The sequence below is a fragment of the Bison bison genome, unplaced genomic scaffold (assembly GCF_000754665.1).
Source record: "Bison bison bison isolate TAMUID 2011002044 unplaced genomic scaffold, Bison_UMD1.0 scf7180017864034, whole genome shotgun sequence".
Classification (NCBI taxonomy): Eukaryota; Metazoa; Chordata; class Mammalia; order Artiodactyla; family Bovidae; genus Bison; species Bison bison.
Genome location: NW_011494606.1, coordinates 167996 through 193095, shown reverse-complemented (window position 1 = coordinate 193095; position 25100 = coordinate 167996). Strand labels below are relative to the sequence as shown.

Genomic DNA, 25100 nt, shown 5'->3' with positions numbered 1-25100 from the left:
TTATCAAATCTAAAAGTACTGCTGCATGGTATGGTTTTGTTTAAGACAATTATATTTATACATATGGAAAGAAGAATATATATAAGAAAAATTTTATGGGCAAAGTAGACATTTGCTGAAACAAGATATATGTATCATCAAAAAAGATACACAAATCACCAATGAGCACATAAAAAGATGCTGAACATGATTATTAGGGAAATACAAACCAACGCTACAGGAGATACTACTTTAATCCCATTAAGACAGGCAATAACAAAACAACAAGGATGTGGAGAAATTGGAACCTTTATCCATTACTAGTGGGAAGGTAATGAAGCCTTTATCTCTCACTCAAGGAAAATGTACACAGCTAAAAACAGATTCATATTTGCGTTTCCTTGTTTTACAAGTGAAGTCACTTAGTCGTATCTGACTCTTTGTGACCCCATGGACAGTAGTAGCCTATGAGGCTCCGCCCTCCATGGGATTTTCCAGGCAAGAATACTGGAGTGGGCTGCCATTTCCTTCTCCAGGGGATCTTCCCAACCCAGGGATCAAACCCAGGTCTCCTGCATTGCAGACAGACGCTTTACCGTCTGAGCCAAAGACTACCTCAATTCTTAGTCCTATATCACCACCAAATTGGTTGTTCCACTCTTATATTTATGACTCACTAATTAGGAATATTCCATAGGTAAGGTCCAAAAACCTCTACTCAGTATATACAAGCTAATAATTTCATGACTCATTTGATTTTCTAATTATCTGTTTTTCTATCCTCTCCATCTTCTCACCAATTTTCTCTAAAATATGTCTAAAATAAACTCACCAATACAACAAATATGAACTGGAAGGATCTCCTGTTAAGGCTACTAGCTGGTTTTATCCTGATAACATTACTTCAGTGCCAAATATCTTTCTTTATTGTATGCAAAGGAAAAGAATCAAGCTAGTGTGATCAATTTCTCTGTGAAGAAGGGTCTCATAAATGAGCTTAAACACACATCTTTACGAAATTAGACTGTCTTTCCATGAATCCCTACATTCAGTTAGCTGCTTGAACCCAGAATGATTAATCTTAAACCAAAATATCAGACTATTTCAACTAATGTATAAAAACAGAAGCCCATACAGATCACCTCAGACATCCAAAATTGAAAGCAGTACAAAGAAACACAAACTTGGGAATTCCCTGGTGGTCCAGTGGTTAGGATATGGCACTTTCACTGTGGTGGCCCAGGTTCAGTCCCTAGTCGGGGAATTAAGGTCCCACAAGCCACTCACAGCAGTCAAAAAAAAAAAAGGAAAGAAAGAAAGTCCATGTGTTCCTGTGGCAGATTCATTTCGATATTTGGCAAAACTAATACAATATTGTAAAGTTTAAAAATAAAATAAAATTTAAGAAAGAAAGTCCACAAATTAGGAATTAGGAAATTTATAAGCATTAAATTGCTTTGGGAAATGCAACAAGTCACAGTTCCTTTTTTTTTTTCACGCAAATCAAGAAAATGAGATCCTTAGGTTAGGGATCTCTAATGACCAGGGTAAGAACACTGCCAGTATACTGAAATAAAGGTACATAGGATCACCAGATTAATGATTTCATTTGTTCTTGAGTAAAATCTAACATGCACATATAATGGTGATTTTTGTCAGCAGCCAACTGCCATACATACACTACAAAGATAGTAAGTCATTCAATCATTCAATTTGCTGACATTAAAGATAAGTAGAGTTGAGGTCATATACCTGGGCTGTGAAAGTTCTTGTAGGTTAAAACAGTGAACCAAGACTTCTTATTATACACAATAAAGAGTTGTAAAAAAAGTTGTGGAGCAGAGAAGTGACAATATACATTAGAAAGACATAGTAACTCAAAATGGAAAACCTGATCAATGAAGTTAAACCATAATTCTAAATACTAAATAGATCATCCTAATTTTAGTGTCTTACCAGGGCACTAAGAAGCTCAACTCTCTTGATGTTCAAAATGTACCCAGAAAACTTTAGATACTAAACAATGTTCTTTTGCTCATTTAAAATACAATCTTTATAAAACAGTATGTGCAAAGGAAACAGGAGTTTTAATTACAAACTCAGAAAATTACTTGTACTTGTTACTTTCAAATTTTACTCAAGAATTCTTCACTGAATATGGTAAAGGTAAGCTGCGATTACCACATTCATCAATAAAAGATACTGGAGTGCTTAAATGTGGCAAAAGTTTAAAGAAAAGGTTTCAGATGGTTTGATATAAATCAAATTACTCAGTTATTACTTACCAGTAAGATTTCTCCATGGAAAGAAGCAAAAAACCCATTACTTTTGCAAAAGATATAAAATGCCAGAAAAGTCTCAGAAATGAAAACATATGAACTCATTTTTAATCATTCTAGGGAAACTTTTTGTAATTGCACAACCATTTTACCAGAAGCAATCTTAGACAATATACTCTATTGTTAACTCTAACCTTAATACACCTTTTATAAAAGTTTTAAGAAGGTTTTTTTAAAGGCCTGATTTTCTTCGTATTTTTAAAGCCCCAGAAGTATTATTACTAAGAATTAGAGCTATTTCTTCTGTACTTCCTTGAAAACATAAACCAAACGTACTTACTGTTGGTTTTTTTCATTTAGAGTATTCATGCCCTGGAGATCAGAAAGAGGTGTTCTGGGATTTTTCCGAGTTATATCTAGTGTATAGAAAGCAAAAATTTTCAATCAATGCTACCAGAAACTAAACACAAAACAGTTTTTCTAAGATCAAATGAAATTAATATACTTAAATAGCAAATATTGCTAAACATATCAGAAACATCTACACTCGATCTTAGCCAAAGGCTGAGAAGCGATATCAGATACATCTAAATAAAAATATGAACCAAGTCCCATGACTGTTACTTATAAATCTTAGTCAACAATGAAACCAGTTAGGGAATTTAATAATAAATTCTTTACATTCTTCTCATTTAAATATATTTAGGAAATCCAAGGGTAACTGGGCTGAAGGCCTAGAAGTATACAAGTTCTTTTATTATTTTAATATTAAATATTTAATCATTTAGTGTCCAAAAAATTCTTAATTTATTTGCATCACTTTTCAGCAACAGTATATTGCTGACATGAATTATAGATTTTAGAAATCAATTAATCTTATAAAGACACTGATAATCAAAGACGATGAATTGCTTCCTCAGAAATAACAATATTTTTTATTTTATTTTTTTTAGAAATAACAATATTTTTTAAACTAAAACTCTAATTTAAAAAATAAGCAGGAGATTTGAATAGACATTTTTCCCAAAGAAGATGCACAGATGGCTCACAAGCACATAAAAAGATGCTCAACTTCATTAATCACCAGGGAAATGCAAATCAAAACCAAAATGAGACATCACTTCACACCAGTCAGAAAGGCTATCATTAAAAAACACAAACAATAAGTGCTGGCAAGGATGTGGAGAAAGGCAGTGCTCATACACTACTGATGGGGATATAAATTGGTGCAGCCACTGTGAAAACAGTATGGAGGTTTCTCAAAAAACTAAAATGGAACTACTAGATGATCGAGCAATTCCACTCCTGGATACACATCTGGAAAAAATGAAAATGCTAATTTGAAAAGACACATGCACTCAATGATCACAGCAGTCCTGTTTATAACAGCTAAGTAATGGAAGCAACCCATGTGCCCATCAGCCAACAACTGGCATAAGAAGATGTGGTGTATGTGTAGGTAAAAAAATAAAATACTGCCATCTGCAGCAGTGGAGAGACCTAGAAAATATTATGCTTAGTGAAGTAAGTCAGACAGAGAAAGACAAATACTATATATAACTTATATGTGGAATCTAAAAAAAAAATACCAATGAGTGTATATGTAAAACAGCAACAGACTCACAGATACAGAAAACAAACTTGTAGTTACCAAAGAGGAGAGTGAAGATGGAAGGGACACAATAGGGATATAGGATTAAGAGACAGAGATTACTATATATAAAATAGTAAAAGTATTTCTACTTGAGATAAAAATCTTGTATGTGGAAAATACTAAGAAATTCACAAAACAATATTAGGACTATTATTAAATAAGTTAAGCAAAATTACAAGATATAAGATCACTATTTAAAAATCCACTTTGTTTCTATACAATAGCAACTAACAATTGGAAATGAAATTAAGAAAACAATCCCATTAATAATGGCATTAAAATAATATAAAAGGAATGAGTTGAACAAAAAAATACAAAATATCTACTGAAAAACTACAAAGTATCTTAAAAAATAATTTAAAAAGGAAACCTAAATAAACGGAAAGCCATCTCTGCTCATGAACTGGAAAACTTAATACTGTTTTAAGATCGCAATGTTCCCAAATTCATTTATAGATCAATGCAATCTCTATTAAAATTCCAGCTGTTTGTTTTTGTTTTTTTTTACTAAAATGAATAAGCTGACCCTAAAATTGATATGGCAATGCAAATGGCCCAGAATAGCAAAACTAATGTTGAAAAAAGAGAACACAGTTGGACATACTTTCTGAATGAAAAACTTACTATAAACATATAGTAACTGAGACAGTATAAAGATAGACAAATAGATCAATGGAAAGGAACAGAGACTACAGAAATAAACCTTTACATTTATGATCAAAAGAAATTTGACAAAGGTGCCAAGACAATTCAATGAGAAAAGAATAATCTTTCAACATAAACTGAGAAAACTAGATAACCACACGGAAAAGAATGAAGTTGGTGATCCAGTGGTTAACTTTGCCTTCCAATGCAGAAGGCAGGGGTTTGATCCCTTGTGGGGAAGCTAAGATCCCACATGCCTCATGGCCAAAAATTCAAAACATAAACAGAAGCAATACTGTAACAAAGACTTCTAAAACAGTCCACATCAAAAAAAAAAGAATGAACTTGGATCAAAGACCAAAATATAAATGGTAAAAGTACAAAACTCTTAAAATGTGGGAGTAAATATTTCCGACCTTGGATTAAGCAATAGTTCTATAGCTATGACATCAAAAGAATAAGCAACCAGAGAGAAAAACTGATAAACAAGAAATTATCAAAATCTAGAACTTTGGGGTTTCAAAGGATTCTATATCAAGAAAGTGAAAAGGCAATCCATAGAATGGTAGAAAATGCCAAATCAAATATCTGATGAGAAACTTGAATCTAGAATATTAAAAGAACTTTCGCAACTGACTAATATTAAGACAACCCAATTTTAAAAAGAACAAAGGATATGAATAGGCATTTATCCAAAGATGACAAGCAAACGGCTAATAAGTACATAAAAAGATGTTCAATATGATTAGTCACCAGAGAAATGAAATTAAAACCATGAGATTGTACTTCACACCCCCTGTGCATGCATGCTAAGTCACTTCAGACATGTCCAACTCTTTCCAACCCCATGGAGCCCACCAGGCTCCTCTATCCATAGGATTTTCTAGACAAGAATACTAGAGTGGGTTGCAATTTCCTCTCCATCACACACCCTAGCATGACTATAATAAAAATTACAGATAAATGTTGGCAAGGACACGTAAAAACTGGAACCTTGTATATACTCATATGCATGTGCTGCATGCTCAATCATCTGACTCTGTGACCCCATGGACTGTAGCCCACCAGGCTCCTCTGTCCACGGGATTCTCCAGGCAAGATAACTGCAGTGGGTTGCCATTTCCTCCTCCAGGGGATCTTCCCCACTCTGGGATCGAACCCACATCTCCTGTGTGTCCTGCACTGCTAGGTGGACTCTACCACTGTACCACCTGGGAAGTCCTTCATGAATACACTGCTGAATGTGAAATGACACAGTTACTTTGGAAAACAGCTAGCAGTTCAAGAAAAAATTAAAGAGTTGCCATTTGACCCAGAAATTTCACTACTAAGTATATACCCAGGAGAACTGAAGACATAACATCTATACCCATATAAAAACTGTTACTGGAAAACATATGTCTTGGGATCAACAAATTCAGTTAGAACTTTGAACAACTTTATTTTCTTACATATCTGAATGCATTGATTTCATTTCACTTATCCAATTCCTAAGTCGTGGATATAAATTATCCTTATGACAAATTATCATTTTCTATTCTCCATACCATTCTTTTCTCCTGCATATTGACACATAATCATCTCAGGCCTTTCCTTAATACTATTAATGCAATTTTCAATTATGTTTCCTCTACTTATTGAGATCACATAGTTGTTGATTTATACCTCTGCTTTTAGCTCAAAACCTGTTTCAGTATCATTCTGATTATTTCATAGTCTTAAATTTGTGCTACTGCTTTACTGGATTCATGTTCTTAAATTCTTCTTAAACTGTCAACTGCTCACAGGGAATTTTCTTCCCTTTTTTGGAGTATCTTCCTTGTAAACACAATAGGGTATTTCTTTTATGCACGTTTCTTTTATGATATCATTTAAACTTTTTGAAAAACCCATTGTGAGACTCTAATTGGTGATGTAAATCTATTCATACTTTTATTAATTTAAAATCATAGTACTTATTTCTCATATTTTATTTCATATTTATTTCACTCTTCAAACTTATTTTTTTCCCGATAGATGAAGGTTTCTTATGCTACTTTAAAAGATAAAGATTCTGGGAAATCTGTGATGGTCCAGTAGTTAGGACCCTGCGTTTTTGCTGTGGAAGGCAAGGATTCAACCCCTGATCAGGGAACTAAGGTTCCAAGAACAGTGGAGAGTGCCCCAGCTGCTGCTAAGTCACTTCAGTCGTGTCCGACTCTGTGCGACCCCATGGACGGCAGCCCACCAGGCTCCCCCATCCCTGGGATTCTCTAGGCAAAAATACTGGAGTGGGCTGCCATTTCCTTCTCCAATGCATGAAAGTGAAAAGTGAAACTGAAGTCGCTCAGTCGTGTCCGACTCTTAGCGACCCCATGGACTGCAGCCCACCAGGCTCCTCCGTCCATGGGATTTTCCAGCCAAGAGTACTGGAGTGGGGTGCCATTGCCTTCTCCGGCAGAGTGCCCCACTCCCCCACAAATATTCAATTTTTGTTATTACTGTGTTTGTCTATAAGGTAGACCTTCATGTTTGTTTACCCATATTGATTTCCAAAATTTGATAAATAGCCATATTTTACCAACTCAATTAAAAACAGCTCCCTGACATACCTCCAGGCTTCATCAAAATATATACTGGCATACCTTGTATGTGTTTCTGTCGACCATTTTCAAACAGGAATTCTAGTCATGTAACATTTTTAGAATATTTTAAATTATGTTAGTGCAAGTCTCTGTATAGGGCAATAGCCAAAGGGCTTTAGCATTCATTATCACATTTGAGTCCCTGTGCAGAGGGACTGCCTTTCAGAGAAGGAAACTGAAGCTCTGAGAAATACCTTCCACACACAGTAACACAAGGGCTAAGTGGCAGAGCCAGAATTTGGGCCTAGTCCTGCCCGACTCCAAATGCCAGGCTGTTTCTCATCTCTCTTTGAGAGTAATGTGAAGGTCCCTATGTCATAATCTATGTGCCCCGCTACAAACCTCAGGTCTTCCAAGAACTGGAGCCTTCCTCAATATTAGGCAAGCAGGCTGCTGGTTCCCACTCTGATCTGGAGGAAGCCCTTATGAATAAGGCGCAGACATTTCCTGGGGTTTCTATATATTTTTTTTAATATTCTTAATTCCATGAAAAATAGTCTTTTCTACATATCTATAATTTATGTCAGGCTTCATGATTAAGCAATTAATTTTTTAAATTGTGGCAAAATTTACACATTGCAAAACATATTCATTGTAAGCACATAGTTGGTCAAGTATAGGGAAAAACTGCCACTGAAGAAGATATACTGAGTGACTAATAAAGCTGGCAATCTTTAAAGAGCCTAGGGATCATTCATATATCTTCTTTTCTAAGTGTATGCTTAAACCTCTTGACCCATAGAGGTCAAGTTTCAGTAGAAACCAAAAGAGCAATTTTTGAAATTAATAAAGCTTGAGTCCAGTACTGATCAGTAGAACTTTCTTTGAGGATGAAAATGTTCTCCAGCTATACTCTTCAAAACTGTAGCAATTAGCTACATATTGTTATTAAACACCTGAAGTTTTTTAAAAATATTAAAAAACAGTTTTTAAAAAAGTTTTTTCTTATTGCAGTTTTTTCATATTTTGTCTTTGAGTCCATTATCAGTTATGTATTATAAGTTATTATGAATATTGTTTCTCAGGCTATGAGATGCTTTTTCTTTTAACAATATCTTGAAAGTTTTCAATTTTGATGTTTCTCTTATTGCAGTTTTTTCATATTTTGTCTTCGAGTCCATTATCAGTTATGTATTATAAGTTATTATGAATATTGTTTTCAGGCTATGAGATGCTTTTTCTTTTAACAATATCTTGAAAGTTTTCAATTTTGATGAACTTCAATAATTAATACCAGTTTTTTTTCTTTTACACTTCATGCTCTTATGTTCCATCTAATAAATTTTGTCCCAAGACTGCAAAGATCTTCTCAGGTTTTCTTGTGTAAATTTAACATTTTATTCTTTGCAAAGAGCTGCATGACCCATTTCAAGTTAATGTTTATGTATAATATAAGGTAAGGATCAAAGTTCTCTTGAACATTCTATTTGCCATGAAGTGATGGGTTTGGATACCAAGATCTTAGTTTTTTGACTGTTGAGTTTTAAGCCAGCCTTTTCACTCTCCTCTTTCACTTTCATCAAGAAGCTCTTTAGTTCTTCTTCGCTTTCTGCCATAAGGGTGGTATCATCTGCATATCTGAGGTTATTGATATTTCTCTCAGCAATCTTGATTCCAGCTTGTGCTTCATCCAGCCCAGCTTTTCTTGTAACATTGTCTAATCTTGGTTTTAGAGTAATTATACTGGCCTCATGATATGATTCATATAGTATTCCTTGCTCCTTTGTTTTCTGGAACAGCTGAGCAGAACTGTTATTATTCTTTTCTTAAACGTTTTTAAAATAAAACTGGTTATTCAAACTATATGAGTCTGGACTTTTCTGTTTCCATGTGGGGGAAGATTTTATTTATGAATCCAATCATTGATACAAGACTAAACAAATTCTCTATTTTTCCTTGGATCAATTTTGACAACTTGTTAACATTCAAGGAATTTATCCATTTCATCTAAGCTGCTGAATACACTGCCATAAACATTCATTATCTCTCCTCAATCTTTTGATGTCTATACCATACGTAAATGTCTTGTTCATTTCAAATAACAGTATTTTTGTCTTCTCTCATATTTCTTGATCAGAATGGCTAGAACTACACTATCCAGGTACAGCAGCCACCAGATATATGTGGCCATTCAAATTTAAGCTGCTTTAATTAAATTCCAGTTTAAAATTTTTTTAAAAAACTTCAGGTGTTTAATAACAATATGTAGCTAATCGCTACAGTTTTGAAGAGTACAGCTGGAGAACATTTTCATCCTCAAAGAAAGTTCTACTGATCGGTACTGGACTCAAGCTTTATTAATTTCAAAAATTGCTCTTTTGGTTTCTACTGATTTTCTCTAATGCTGTCAGCTTTCTATTCAGTGGTTTTAGTTCCTTATTCTTTACTTCCTTCTACTTATTTTGGGTTTAATATGCTCTTCTTGTTGTAGATTCATAAAGTAAAAGCTTAGATCACTGATTTTTAACCTTATTTCTTTTCTTAGATAAGAATTTAAAGCTATTGGTTTTCTTCAAAGCACTTTAGCTGCATTGCTGCTGCTGCTGCTGCTGCTAAGTCACTTCAGTCGTGTCCGACTCTGTGCGATCCCATAGACAGCAGCCCACTAGGCTCCTCTGTCCCTGGGATTCTCCAGGCAAGAATACTGGAGTGGGTTACCATTTCCTTCTCCAATGCATGAAACTGAAAAGTGAAAGTGAAGTCGCTCAGTCGTGTCCAACTCTTAGAGACCCCATGGACTGGAGCCTACCAGGCTCCTCTGTCCATAGGATTTTCCAGGCAAGAGTACTGGGGTGGGGTGCCATTGCCTTCCCCGTAGCTGCATTACACAAGTTATAAATTGCTGGTCCCTCATCTTGTTCATGAACATTACAGTATCTTATATCCCAAGAAGGTCAGAAGTACGGGTTTAAATTGAAGGAACATTCTATCACACCCTCCTTCACTCTTTCTTTTCCCAGCATCTTATTTCTTCCCTTTCCAGGGCTCCTGATCTTTGTGGGAGTTGCAGCTCATGCTCCTAAGAACCCTAATTTCTTCCCTCTCTTCTAATTTCCTCCCTGCAAATCTCAGAGACTAATCAATGTAGAGAGAAGGTGGGAGACCAGAAATGAAATGGAGGAGGAAAAGCCACAATACCTTTTATGTCTAAACCTCAAAGGTCACACACTGTCACTTCTGCCACATTCGATTTGTTAGAAGGAAATCAATAAGTACTCTATGTGCCTTTTGAAGGGAGGAGTATCAAAAAATTGATGGACACATTTTAAACCCCCAGAACAATATCATAATTTTTACCCTAAAAAAACCATAAATCTTTTTAAAAGAACTAGATAAGGAAAGAAAATATGTATAGTCATATTTTTATACATATGTATTACTTCTGGTTTCTTTATTCCTTATAATAATTCATGGATCAGTAAACTAAAGTACAGATCAAACCCACTGCCTATTTTTGCATGGCCTGTAAGCTAAAAGAGATTTTAACTTTTAAATGACTGAGGGAAAAAAAATCAATGAAAGAGTATTTTTGTGACATGTGGAAATTATATGGAATTTAAATATCAGTGTCTATAAAAAAATTGTATTGGAATGTAGCCATGCTCATTTATTTATGTATTGTCTATAACTCTTTCAGAACTGAGTTGTTTCAACACAACATATGACCCACAAAGCCTAAAATATTTATCATCTGACTCTTCTCAGAAAACATTTACCAACCTCTACTATACATCCAAGTTACCATCTGATGTCATTTCCTTTTAACCTAAAGAATTTCCATTATTTCTCCTCTTGGAACACATATCATGGATAAAGTCCCTCAGATTATCTATTTAACTGAAAATGTCTTCATCACAGCTTCTTTTTTAAAGTATGTTTTTTAATATTTTTATTTATTTGGCTGCCCCAGGTCTTAGTTGCAGCACGCGGGATCTTTGAACTTTGATCTTCATTGCAGTATGTAGGATCTTTCAGTTGTGGCATACAAACTCTTAGTTGTGGCATGTGGGATCAAGTTTCCTGACCAGGGATCAAACCGAGCCCCTTGCACTGTGAGGGCACAGTCTCAGCCACTGGACCACCATCAGGGAAGTCTCTATTTCAGCTTCACTTTTGAAAGATACTTTCCTTAACTGATGATTGGACACTGTGGATGATGCACTGTAATAACAATGAATTCCGTTATGTTTTTCTGCAGACTTGATTTTTCTTCTAATAGACAATTAACTCGTCTGTCCACAAACTATAAATCATAGCTTTTACAGCTGTTTTTGTTTTCTGGGTCTTGTTCTATTGGATTTTAAATTTAAGCCTCCATTACTTTCAATGAGCAGACAGGTGTTAATCATATCATTATAAGCAAGTCTCATTTTATCGCACTTCACTTTATCATGCTTTGGAGACACTGCATTTTTTACAAGGAGATTTGTGGCAACCCTGTGTTGAGCATGTCTATCAGCACCGTTTTTCCAACAGCATTTGCTCACACAGTGTCTCTGTGTCACATTTTGATAATGCTTGCAATATTTCAAAGTTCTCCATTATTACAAAATTTATTACAGTGATCTGTGATCAGTGATCTCTGATTAACTACTAGTCCCTGAAGGCTTGGATTATAGTTACCACTTTTTAGCAATAAAGTATCTTTAATTAAGGTATATCATTTTTTTCCAACATAAAACTATTGAACAATTGGTAGATTACAATATAGCATAAATATAATTTTTAGGTGTACTGGGAAACCAAAAAATTCATGTCACTCCCTTCATTGTGATATTTGCTTTATTACAGTGATCTAGAATCGGCCCTGAAACTGCTCAGAGGTATGCCTGCATTCTCCTATATTTAATGTAATTTCCTCTGGGCTCCTTTCAAGATTTCCTTTTTATTTCTGGCATTTAGCAATTTGCCTACAATGTGTCTAGTAGTGGGTTTTCTTTTGTATTGGTTCTAGCTGGAGGTCACTGATTGTCTTGAATCTCCAAGTTAGTTTTTCTCAAACATGAGTAGTTTTTAATCTACCATTTCAGCCACTATAGTTTTTTGCCTCTTTCTCTCTCACCTCTACTTCTGGGATTCTAACTAAAGACAGAGAGAATTCAGCTATCCCCTAAGAGGAGCTATGAAGAAATAACAAAAGGCCTTCAGTTTAAAAAATCAGTAAACTGCACTTGTGTTTTTCAAAAATTATTTGGTTTGCAATTCTATTTACTTATTTATCTTTTTGGCCATATTGTGTGGCATGCAGGATCTTAATCCCTGACCAGGGATTGAACCTGTATGCTCTGCATTGAGAGCACAGAGTCTTAACCACTGGGCCGTCAGGGAAGTGGTTTATACTAACCTTCGACAGAGCTCCTACAGTCTCCCCCAAATACTCAGAGCAGTCAGCTAGGTAAGGATGGCTCTAAGTTTGGATGTTAGCCTTTTGGCAGCTCTCTCCATTCCAGGATTTTCCTCCTAAACTTCAAGCTTCTTTACCAGTCCTCAACTTAGTCCTCTGACACTTCAAACCAGTTTAGTGTGGTTTTCTGTCCCTCGAGCTATGGGAGTTGGGGAGTACATTGTGTAAAAAGCCACAAATTCCCAATTCTTACGCATGGACTTCCCCAGTGGCTCAGACAGTAAAGCGTCTGCCTACAATGCGAGAGACCGGGGTTCAATCCCTGGGTCAGGAAGATCTCCTGGAGAAGGAAATGGCAACCCACTCCAGTATTCTTGCCTGGAAAACCCCATCGACGGAGGAGCCTGGTAGGCTACAGTCCATGAGGTCACAAGGAGGAGCCTGGTAGGCTACAGTCCATGAGGTCACAAAGAGTCGGACACGGCTGAGCGACTTCACTTTCTTTCTTTCTACCCACTATTTTACTTACTTTAAAGAATAAACTTCCCACTAGTTTCTGCTTCTTTTTGGTCTGTTAGTATTTTTGGTCTCTTTTCCAGTGTTTTTAATAAACTGTTACCTTAAAATTAGTCCCCAATTTTTTTTAAAACAACCTCCCAAACTTGAATTTATAATTTTATATATTATAAAATTTTAATTATTGGTAGTACTATAATGGAAAATAGCATAAACTACCTAAAGTAATGGAAAAGTCCACTTCTACTAATGTAGAAATAAACTTGCAAGAGTACAATGTACAATATCCTCCTGCAGCTCATGATGAAATTGGTGCCTTCCTATTCTACACCCATACATACCTACCTGGAAACAATCAGGTCTGTGAGTCATGAAAATTGACAAAGCAAATAAACTACTTGGAATTATTTAAAAGTTAAAAAGAACTCATTTAAGTGCCCCCTCAAAAGATTTGTAGACTGTTTTCAATATTATCTCCTGGATTAAAAGATTTAGAAAAGGAAGATGTGTATTTGGAATAAAGACTTGTATACCTTTTAAAAACAAGAGCAATAATTAACAGTAACATTTAAGATGTATTTTTTAATTACTTACCTTTGCTTTTCTAGAATGAGAAAATATTTTAATAATATTTTTCAAAATGTATTACACATTTTCTTATACCAAAACAGCATAGTAAGAAGAACTGAAGAAAGAATCCACAACATTTGCCTTTAGGAATTCTACTTATATTCTCCTTTTACTGATAATTAAACACTAATATTCCATGGAATTTCAATCACAGAATTGTGAAGTTAACAAAGTAAATCTGTGATCAATAAAAAGCTCAAAATACAAGACTAACTAATTTAGGTCCATTATATTATATGCAAACTGCTGAGTTAGTATTCTTAAGTATTCTTAGTATTCTTAAGGATCCCTTTATTCTCACTACAGCAATAGCAACAGCCAAACAACAATAATTCCACAACCAAAAGAATCCATTTTCATGCAGAATGAGTAGAACAAATAGAAAAGGAGAAAATGAAGACCAAGGGCATCTTTTCACACCAATTTTATATTAAAAAAAAAAGAAGAAGAAGAACACCCATTATGACTCTATCATTCTTCCTTAAGCCAAAACATTAACTGGTGGTTTTGCTCCAAACCAGACATGGCAAAGTCTGATAGGAGAAGTATAGTCAAACTAAGTGGATTTGCCAATGATACATGAAAACAACACTGCTGATGTTGAAGTTCAAGTATAAATAAGCATAAAAATCAGCAGGAATTCAAAAGAGAGGAAATTATTGGCACTGTTAAGTATGTTAATTATCTTGATTGTGATGAGTTCACATATATGTCAAAACTGTATGCTTTGGCCTGCAGTTTATTCTACCTCAACTAGATTTCAATAAAGTTCAGAAAAAAATCAACACTCATTTTTACTCATCACTTGGATACTTTAAAAACAAAAATGGAAATCAATTAAAAGTTTGTAACCAAGTATAAATAACAACTCAAGAATCATAGATAAATAGTCATCCAAATTAAAAGAACATGTATATTATCTTTATGTATATATCAATTCTTTCTTTATATCAAGAAAAAGAATGAAAGTCTCAATGGCGGTATCCTGAGACTCTCTGGTCAAAGGACGATAGAGGTCACATTGTCTATTCCATTTAGGTTCCACTCAGGTGTAGAATGCTCCTGGTTTCCATTTCCAAATGGATGTGATAACACAGTTTATTAATCAGCATTTGCAGCCTTACTGTACTTCTCTTCCTTGCACCTCTGCAGAATCTCTAAGCTCCTCTGGTGGACTGGGTGTTGGAGAAAGCTAATACTATCCATACTTTTCAAAACTGCACATGGCGCTGTGTCATCATGTCCTTAGGAAGCAAAAGAAAAACAAAAAATGGAGAAAAGAAAAAGACATTATATAAGCCCACACCAACAGAGAATCAAGGACAATGCTGCCAACTATTATAAAAATGTATCAAGTAATTGTGGTTAAATGTGAATAATTTTTCCAATTAATTTGAAGAAATTACACAAAAAGAAAAAAACAAAGGTCCTGTTTAGGTATTCAAAGTATTCTTTTTCAGTACTCAACATGTTGTGTTAACACCACACTAAAAATCTCTAATTTAAAATACTAGGGAAATTACAAAAACAATTTGTATGGTGCCTTTTTTTTTTTAATGGACTCATTTTTATCAGGTCTGAAATATAATTAGAATACAGTTGGCAACAATGTAAGAAACACTGATGGAATCCCAAAGAGAAACAAACCCAAAATAATTTACTAAAAGTTAAACTTTCACAAATCTCGCAATTAACCACACTTGTAGGAAATCCAAGTGTGTCAATGTTGAAAAAGTAGAAAGAAAAGCACCACAGAACAGGAAAACCCAGCAGCACTTCTGTATTTATAAATCTGAAAACAAAGCTGGAGAATCTGTCAAAATTAACTATTGGGAAGAAAGGGAAGAGAGCACATTCAAGCAAGGACCAAAGCCCCAGATTAGTGTTACTGAAACAGTGGGTCACTCGAGCAGTAAAGAGAGAAGGAAGATTGTACCGTAAATATTAGGAATAAATGGATTTAAAGAGAATTCGGGTTTTCCAGGCTTGGAAGGTGTTGAGAATCATTTATACGGAGAACATCTCTAGAGTTAGGACATTAAGTTCAAATGTAAGTAACTTTGCCTTTAAAACACAAAAGTGAATAGTTTAAAAACAGACAGAGGCAAACTAAGCAACACATAATTATGTACTAAAGTTCCACTAGTATGCACGTACTGTATAATTAGGAACAAGATACTATCTATGAATAGTTCTAGAGGAAGAATCATTTTAAAAGTTAAACAGAGGCAGAGTAATTCAAAGAGGTTTGCAAAGCATGGTTTAATCAAACTATAATTCCTTAAACTGGATACCAACACCCAGAGAATAGGCATCAACTTCTCAGCTAAGGAGACAGAAACTCATGATGCCATAACAATAGATTACAATAGACAGACACAGGTATACATATTTGTATATCTGATATATAGTCAGGTTTTTGTACAATATTTTAAGAATTCATACTAGTTCATTTAAAAATAAGCTAATAAAACATTATCTCATTTATTTAGTATGGAGAGTACATAGTTGCAACTGTTCAAAAGAGACAAGTTTTACCAAGTTACCACCATTTCTTAATCAAGAGATACCTCAATAAAAATATTCTATTCTCAATAATCTCCCACCTTGATTGGGTGCTTAGAGAAGGAATGCTTAGGCTCAGATGAGCCTACATTTGGCTAGTAACACGGTGGGGTACAGTTGGGAGGCTATCAGTGGAGGGGGACCATTTGAGGAAAAAAACACCTCGTGAGTTCTACTCATACTCTATCCAAATTGTAATTTTCTAAAGTTATCACCAGACTTTCAGGCCCTTCAATAACTAATGATATACAGCAGTCAGAAATAATTTAAGAAAATTATGGTATTAAAGTGTTTTGTATAAAAGTTCAGATATTAAATATACTAAATTATCATGTAATCTTAAGTTAAAACTCACTCAAAATTGATACAGCCATTGTACTCATATTAGTCTCTCAGTCGTGTCCAACTCTTTGCAACCCATGGACTGTATCCCGCCAGGCTCCTCTGTCCATGGGGATTCTTCAGGCAAGAATACTGCAGTGGGTTGCTATGCCCTCCTCCAGGGGATCTTCCCAACCCAGGGATCGAACCCAGGTCTCTCGTATTGCAGGTGGATTCTTTACCATCTGAGCCACCAAGGAAGCCCTACTAAGCACAATTTCAACTGGATAATGGGTAATTTTCTATCTGTGATCATTTTGTGTCTTACCGGCATACCTACAATTCAGGTATGAATGAAAATTCTTTAATTTTGCTTTCTATGCCTTCTTTTAACTCTTTACCAATTTTAAAGATTGCTTTACACACTCTAATACTATTTCTAAACCTTAAATTGATATTCCTCTCTTTGTTGTGTTCAGCAGCTCCCTGTCAAGATAATTTGGTTTCCTAGGATGGTTTTATAAGTACATTTGCAGTGGAGTCTCAGACTCTTAAAAGGTTTATTTAGTGTTTGCTTGTGCTAGTTTCTAGTCTAGTCTGGATAACTTCTCAGTCTGAGATTATGCATCAAACTGCATAAATTCCCATGCATGGTTAACAGCCATAATCCATGCATGGTGAAGATACAGAACACTAATTTTTTTAGGCAAGCTTTGTTCTCAAACTTTATCCAAGGCCTTACACATATTGATAAGATTATTCTTGTTCCTCCTAGGCAGGGCCAATAAACAGAATTTTTCAATTATCTTTTCAGTGACAGAAAAGTTCAAGCTCTTTGAAGCTCCTTATACCACATAACAGGGGCTTAATTCCAGCTTCCTTGTAGCATTCAAATCTGAAACCATGTCTCTGATCCTGTAACAGTTTCTATAATGCCAGTTCCCAGGCCTTTTTTAAAGGTATATTTTTAATGGCCATTTTTTAAAGATAAATTTCACATACCATAAAATTCACTAATCTCAAGTACATAGTTTGATAAGCTTAAACAGTTACATCATGTAATCCTCAATCAAGATACAGAACATTTTCATCACCTCAACCAGTTCTTGTATTCCCTTCTGGTAAATATCATTCCTACCCCTCCCAGAGTCAACCAAGTAAAGATCTATGTATTATTTAACCTGTTCTTAGACTAAGTGAAATCATACAGTACATATTCTTTCATGTCTGGCTTTCTGATAAATTATTTTTATGACTCATTCATCCTATCAATAGTTTAGTATTTTAATTGCTAAATAATGTAACAAGGTAGGAATATATCATAACTTGGTTATCGTTTCTTTCACTGATGAATATTTGGATGTTTCCATTTGGGGGTTATTATAAATAAAGCCACTATAGACATTCATTCTGTGTGCGTTTGTATATAATAGCTTCATAGAAATACAATTCACATAGCACACAATTCACTTATCTAAAGTGTACAATTCAGAGGTTTTTTAGTAAAATTCCGAAAGCTGTTTAACCATCATCACAACCAATTTTAGAATACCTTCATCATATCAAAGAGAAACCCTGTATTTTTAAACCATCACTTCCCTTCTCATTTCCCAGTCTTCCCACTCCAGTCCTAGGCAAACACTAATCTATATTCTATATACAGATTTGCCTATTCTAGAAAATTGATATAAATGGAATCATACAGTATGTGACCTTTTGTGCCTTACTCTTTCACTTAGCAAAATGTTTTCAAGCTTCATCCACGTTGTAGCATGTACTAGTACCTCATTCATTACATGACAGAATAGTACTCCATTGTATGGATACAGCAGTTTATCCATTCAATTGCTGATGAATATTTGAATTGTTCCTATCAATATCTTTCGGCTACTATTAGTATGTTGCTAAGAATATCTGGTACAAGTTTTGTTTGAACACCTGTTTTCAATTCTTTAAGGTATCTACCTAAGAGAGGCTGCTGCTGCTAAGTCGCTTCAGTTGTGTCCGACTGTGCGACCCCATAGACGGCAGCCCACCAGGCTCCCCCGTCCCTGGGATTCTCCAGGCAAGAACACTGAAGTGGGTTGCCATTTCCTTCTCCAAAGCATGAAAGTGAAAAGTGAAAGGGAAGTCGCTGAGTCGTGTCCAACTCTTAGCGACCCCATGGACTGCAACCTCCCAGGCTCCTCCATCCATGGGATTTTCCAGACAAGAGTACTGGAGTGGGGTGCCATTGCCTTCTCCACCTAAGAGAGGCGTTACTAGGTAAAATGTAGCTAGCAGGGTGTTTTAGGCAAAGTGGCTACATCATTTTACATTTTCAACAGCAGCATATGAGGCTTCCAATTTCTCCACATCCTTACCAACATTATTTCCTGTCTACTTTATTACAGCTGTGAAGTGAAGTGGTATTCTCACTGTGGTTTCAATATGCATTTCCCTGATGACATATTATATTGAGCATCTTTTCATGTGTTTTATTGACTATTTGCATATCTTCTTTAGAGAAATGTCTTTTCAGATCCTTTGCCCTTTTTAAAATCAGGTTATTAGTTTTTTTACTATTGAACTACAAGAAATGCTTACAATCTAGATACCAGTTCCTTATCAGATACATGTTTTATAAATATTTTCTATCATTCTACAAGTTGTCAGTTCTTAATAGTGTCCTCTGAGGCACAAAAGTTTTCTATTTGGGTGAAGTCTAATTTATCCCTTTTTGTATTTGGTTGCTTATGTGTTAGGTGTCACACCTAAGAAACCACTGCCTAATCCAAACAGAACTCTGAATCCTCCAACTTTTGCTCTTTACGCATTTCTAGATTCCTTTACATATCAATTTTGGGATCAGTCTTGTCAATAGCTGGGGTTTTGACAGGACTATGCCGAATCTGTAGATCCATTATTGCCAGCTAACTACATTAACCCTTTCAATGCATGAACGCAGAATATTTTTCCAATAACTGAGGTATTCCTTAAATTTTTTCAACAATATTTTGCAGTTTTGGTGAACAAGTCTTGCAATTCTCTTGTTAAATTCACTAATAATAATTTTATACTTGTTGGTGCTCTTGTAATTGGAGCACCAACTTAATTTTGTTTTCAGGTTTTTCATTTTTAGTGTATAGAAATACAACCGATTTTGCATATTGATTTGGAGTCTTGCAACTTGATGAGGTCATTTATTATCTCCAGCAGATTTTTTTGGTAGATTCCTTAGGAAATTTTATACACAATATGCCATCTATAAACAAAATGGTTTCTTCCTTTCCGATTTGGATGTCTTTTCTTTCTTTTTCTTTCCTGTTTACTCTTACCAGTATCTCCAGGGCAATGTTATATAGAAGATGTGAAAGCAGATATCCTGTCTTATTTCTGATCTTAAGGGAAAAGTATTCATTTATTTACCATAAAATATGGATTTTTCACAGGTCCCCTTATCAGGCTGAGGAAGTCTTCTTTCTATTCCTAATTTGTTCAGCATTTTTATAATGAAAAACATGAAAAGGTATTCACTTCTGTGAGGCCTTTTTTGTGTATGTTGAGGTGATGATGTGATTTTGTCCTTTATTCTATCAATGTGGTATATTACTCTGACTTGATTTTTCTAAGCTGAACCAACCTTGCATTTCTGAGTAAATTTCAGTAGATAATGGTATAAAATATTGTTTACATATTGCTGAACTCAGCTTATAAGGATTCTGTTGACAATTTTTGTTGAGGGATATTGGTTTGTGGTTTTCATTTCTGTGATGTCTTATCTGGTATCCTGGTAATACTGTCTTTACCAAATGAGAACAAAAGTATTCCCCTATCTTCTATTTCTTGGGAAGAGTTTATAAAGAATTGATGGTAATTTTTCATTTCATTAAGTACTGGGTAAAATTTATCAATGAATTCACTGTTCTTGGCTTTGCTCTGTGGGAAGATTTTTTTCATAACTAATCCAATCTCTTTTCCTGTGACAGGCCTTTTCAGATTTTCTTTTTCTTCTGAAGTCAGTTAGCATCTTTCCAAGAATTTTTCTATTTCCACTAGATTTTAATTTGCTGCCATACAATTGTTCATAGTATTATAATCCTTTTCATTTTCATCAGTTCAGTAGCAACACCCTCCTTTATTTCCCCAAATTAGTCATTTGAGTCTCCTTTCTCTTTTTCTTGGTCTGTCTACCTTGAGGCTTGTCAATTTTGTTTACCTTTTTAAAGAAGTAGCTTTTGCTTTTGTTTTCTTCTATTTTATTTATTTCAGATCTCCTCTTTATAATGTCCTTCCTATTTCTTCCTTTAGGTTTAGCTTGCCCTTTTTCCCTAGAATCATAAGGTGAGGCATTAGGTTACTGATTTGAGATATTCTTTCTTTTTTAATAGAAGTATTTGAACCTATAAATTTTCTTCCTAACACTGTTTTAGCTGTATCCCATAAGATTTGGGTGTATATTTTCTTGCATTAATTTCAAACTATTTTCTAATTTCCCTTGTGATTTCCTTTGTCTCACTGGTTATTAAGAACTTTGTTACTTAGACTCCACATATGTTTAGAGACATATTATTTTTGTTCCTCTATTCTTTCAATACAATCTTCTTTTGTACTAAATACATGTTATCTAGTATACTGTTTAAACATTTTGGTCATTTATTTTATTACTATATTATTTTTTAGCTATTTTCTTAACAGGGAATTAAAATTAGCATTTTGCCTTATAACAATCTAGCCTGGATTAAAAACTACTTAATTTCAATAGTATATAAAAACTTTTCTCCTATATAACTTCATTCCCATCCTCTTTCTTTATGCTGTTATTGTCATGCAAATTACAGCTTTTAAAATGGCATGGCCTCCAACAGAGACATGTAATTATTGTTTTGTATAGTTGTCTTTTAGATTGGAGGAAAAAAGTTTACAAAATTAGTTTTTAAAAGTTACAAAATGTAAAAGATACATTTATACTATCTTTTACATAGTACAAAGTATAACTTTATAGTTGCCTTTAATGGTACTCTTTATTATGTCATATGCTTTCAAATCACTGTCTAGTGTCCTTTCATTTCAGCCAGAATTCCCTTTAACATTTCCTGTGAGACAGCTAGTAGCAGTCATTCAGGATTTGTTTGCCTGGGAATGTCTTAATTTCACCATCATTTTGAAGGATAGTTCTTCTTGTGTCTGTGTATATGTGTGTTTAGGGATTTTTTTCTTTTTTTGGCTGCACTAGGTCTTCACGGCTGCATAGAGGCTTTCTGTGTTGTGGAACACAGGCTCTAGGCATGTGGACTCAGCAGTTGTGACACATGGGGTCAGCTGCTCTGTGGCATATGTGATCTTCCCTGACCAGGTATCAAACCCATGTCCCTTGCATTGGCAGGCAGATTCTTAACAACAACTGGACCACCAGGGAAGTCCTAAAGGATAGTTTTAGTGAATATAGAATTCTTGATTGACAGACTTTTCTTCCAGCACTTTGGATATGCCATGCCATTGTTCTCTAGCCTCAATGGTTTCTAATGATTAATCAACTGTCAATCATACGGAGGATACTTTGTGCATGCGTGCATGCTAAGTTGCCTCAATCAGTTCCGCCTCTTTGAGACTCTATGGACCATAGTCCACCAGGCTCCTCTATCCATGGAATTCTGCAGACAAGAATACTGGAGTGGGTGTGGGGACTTCCCTGACCCAGGGATCAATCCCACATTTCATGTTTTCTGCACTGGCACGCCAGTTCTTTACCACTAGCACCACCTGGAAAGCCCAGTTTGTGCATGATGTGCTGCTTTCAACAGTCTCTCTTTACCTCTAGATAGTTTAATTATGATACATCTAAGTTTCAATCTCTGTGATTCACTCATCTTATAATCTGTTGAGCTTCTGAAATGTATAGATTAATTTTCTCATCAAATTTGAGAAGACTGGGGCCATTATTTCTTGACATATTCTTTCTATCCCTTTCCCTCCTTTCCTTCTGGACTCTCAAAAGTTTATATGCCTCATGGTATCCCATAGGTCTAGAAGCTCTACTTATTTTCTTCATTCTTTGTTCTTCCTATTCTTCAACTCAACTGATCTATCTTCATGTTTACTGATTCTGGCTTCTGCTTATTCAAATCTGCTATTGAACCCTTCTTCTGAATTTCTCATTTCAGTTACTGTACACTTTTTCCCACTTCAAAACTGATTTGTGTGTATCTAAAATTTTATATTCTCCATCTAGTGGGACATTGTTCTCATACTCTCCTTTTGTTCTTCAGACATGGTTGCCTTTATGTCTTTAAACATATTTAAAATAGTTTAAAAATTTTGTCTAGCAATATCAATGCCTGGATTTTTTCAGAGAGAGGTTTTTACAGATTCCTTCTTTCCCCATGTATGGGTCATATTTTCGTATTTCTTTGCATGTCTCAAAGTCTTATATAGAACACCAGACATTTTAAATAATATAACATGGCAACTCTGAAAATCAGATTTTCTCTCTCTCCCTAGGAGTTACTGTTGCTGCTGATTCTTATAGTTGCTATTTGTTTAGGACATTACTGAACTAATTCTGAAAGTTTGTATTCTTTGTCACAAGTGACCATGGAAACCTCTGCTCACTTAGCTTAATAAACAGCCATTGATTGGAGGCAGCTTCCCTGGTGGCTCAGGTGATAAAAGCGTCTGCTTGCAATGCAGGAGACACGGGTTCGATCCCTGGGTTGGGAAGATCCCTTGGAGAAGGAAATGGCAACCCACTCCAGTTCTCTGGCCTGAAAAATCCCATGGACGGAGGAGTCTCGTAGGCTGCAGTCCATGGGGTCGCAAGGAGTCGAACACGACTGAGCGACTTCACTTTCACATGTCTTTACGTGCCTGAGACCAGTAATTCTCCCAGTCTTTGTCAAGGGTCATTGAGTGCTTACGTTGAAGCATACCTACAACATTCAGCTAGGCAGTTTAGAACTCTGCCTTACCCTGCTCACAGGAAACCTGAATGTTATCCTGAGATAAGAAATCAGGATCTCTTCAGGTCTTTACTGAGCATAGCCCTAGGCACGTACACAGTCCTATGCATGTGCTTAGCCACCTAAATTCCCATGAATACACAAAAACTTTTCATAGCCATTATGGAAACCTCATTCCCCAGGTGTTCCTTTTAAATGTTTTGGTTAAAATAAATAAATAAATGTTTTGGTTAGTTTTGCCCCAACTGTTATCTATTGCATCAGAGAGTGGCAATGTTCAGCAACTGCTTCTGACTGTTTTGGACAAAACCCCTAGATCAAAGGTTATTCATACTGGGAAAGCTCCAAGTCAGGTTAAAAGATAGCCTTGTAAGTGGGGTCTTCCATGAAACGACCAAATAGGTTAAATAATGAAAATTCTCTGGGAACGGAGCTCTGAAGGAGTGCCAGTCCCCTTCTACTCCCTCCAGTGGTTGTCCCACTTCTCATTTTCACTGCACATCTAGGCTATAGGTTTTCAAGGCCACTGTAGAGCTCAAGAGGGAGGGTGGTCAGTAGTGCAAGCTTAAACGCTATAAAATGCACTGACAATAATAACATGCAGTCTTTTTTCTTGTATGTACACTTTCCAAATTACTGCAGACCTTTGATGAATTTCTTGAGCTCCAACAAAGTTATTCTGACAATTTTTGCAAGTGTTCCTGTTGCTTTTATGGAAGAGATGCATTTTCAGAAGTCCTGTCTCCACTGCTGAATTGACATTCAATCTAAAACCCTTACTCTTAATCACCACACCATAGAGCCTAACACAGAATGAATTTATCAGTAATGTTCAGGGTTTTGTTGTTAAGAAAAATGCATTTAATTGTCTTAAGTACTGGGTAGAATTGCAGATAGACTACTGCATAGAAACCCTAGACCCAGGGCTTACCAGGTGGCACTAGTGGTAAAAAACCCAGCTGCCAATGCAGGAGAAATCCTAGCTCCTGTTTGTTGTTGTTGTTTAGTTGCCACGTCATGTCCAACCCTATTTAGGTGATATATAAATTAGTTTTAGTACCTGGTTATTGCTGGAAAAGGATCGTCACTGGAATCCTTCTCCCACTTGCAAAAACAAATGGGAGTACATTAGAGTTATGCAGCCCACTGCGTGGGATGGTGAAGAGGAACAGGTTATGTGGGAACCATTAACGCTCTCTACCTACAGACACTATATGAATGGCTTCAGATTTTCTCCCTGTAGATGTAGACACTGAATGACACTTTAAATTCTCATTCTTGCCTCTTATGCCAGTGCCACAGCTGAATTTCCTGTCTCTCCCTCATCTTTTTAGATGGATTAAAATTCCCCTTTGGCTATATTTTTATGTAACTCCAAAAGAAACAAATAAGCATCACTGCACTCACAGCAACCCACTGTATAACTTCCCTGCACTCTCCAGCCCAGGCTCTTTCTTATTCAGAAGAGCAAATCAGAGGCAAGATGGATGACACCACTGGAGTAGCTGTTCTTCCGGACCTCACTGTTGACCAGAAAAGTCATTACCATTTCTAATTTTACCTCCTAGCAGGGCCAACATGGTACCTCATTCAAATTGCCTGTTT

General features: G+C 35.5%; 1 protein-coding gene across 12 annotated transcripts in view; it reads right to left on the bottom strand.

The window, feature by feature from the left end:
• MYO9A (myosin IXA) overlaps positions 1-25100 on the bottom strand; it is a 196990-nt gene that overhangs the window by 99228 nt on the left and 72662 nt on the right. For 11 of the 12 annotated variants that reach the window (XM_010834461.1, XM_010834463.1, XM_010834464.1 and 8 more), the window contains 2 exons: positions 14796-14915; positions 2599-2674 (listed from right to left, as the gene is read on the bottom strand). In XM_010834461.1, coding sequence (XP_010832763.1) covers positions 2599-2674; positions 14796-14915 — 196 coding nt within the window. The remainder of the gene's footprint in view (positions 1-2598; positions 2675-14795; positions 14916-25100) is intronic. The other variant, XM_010834467.1, reaches the window with a different exon arrangement.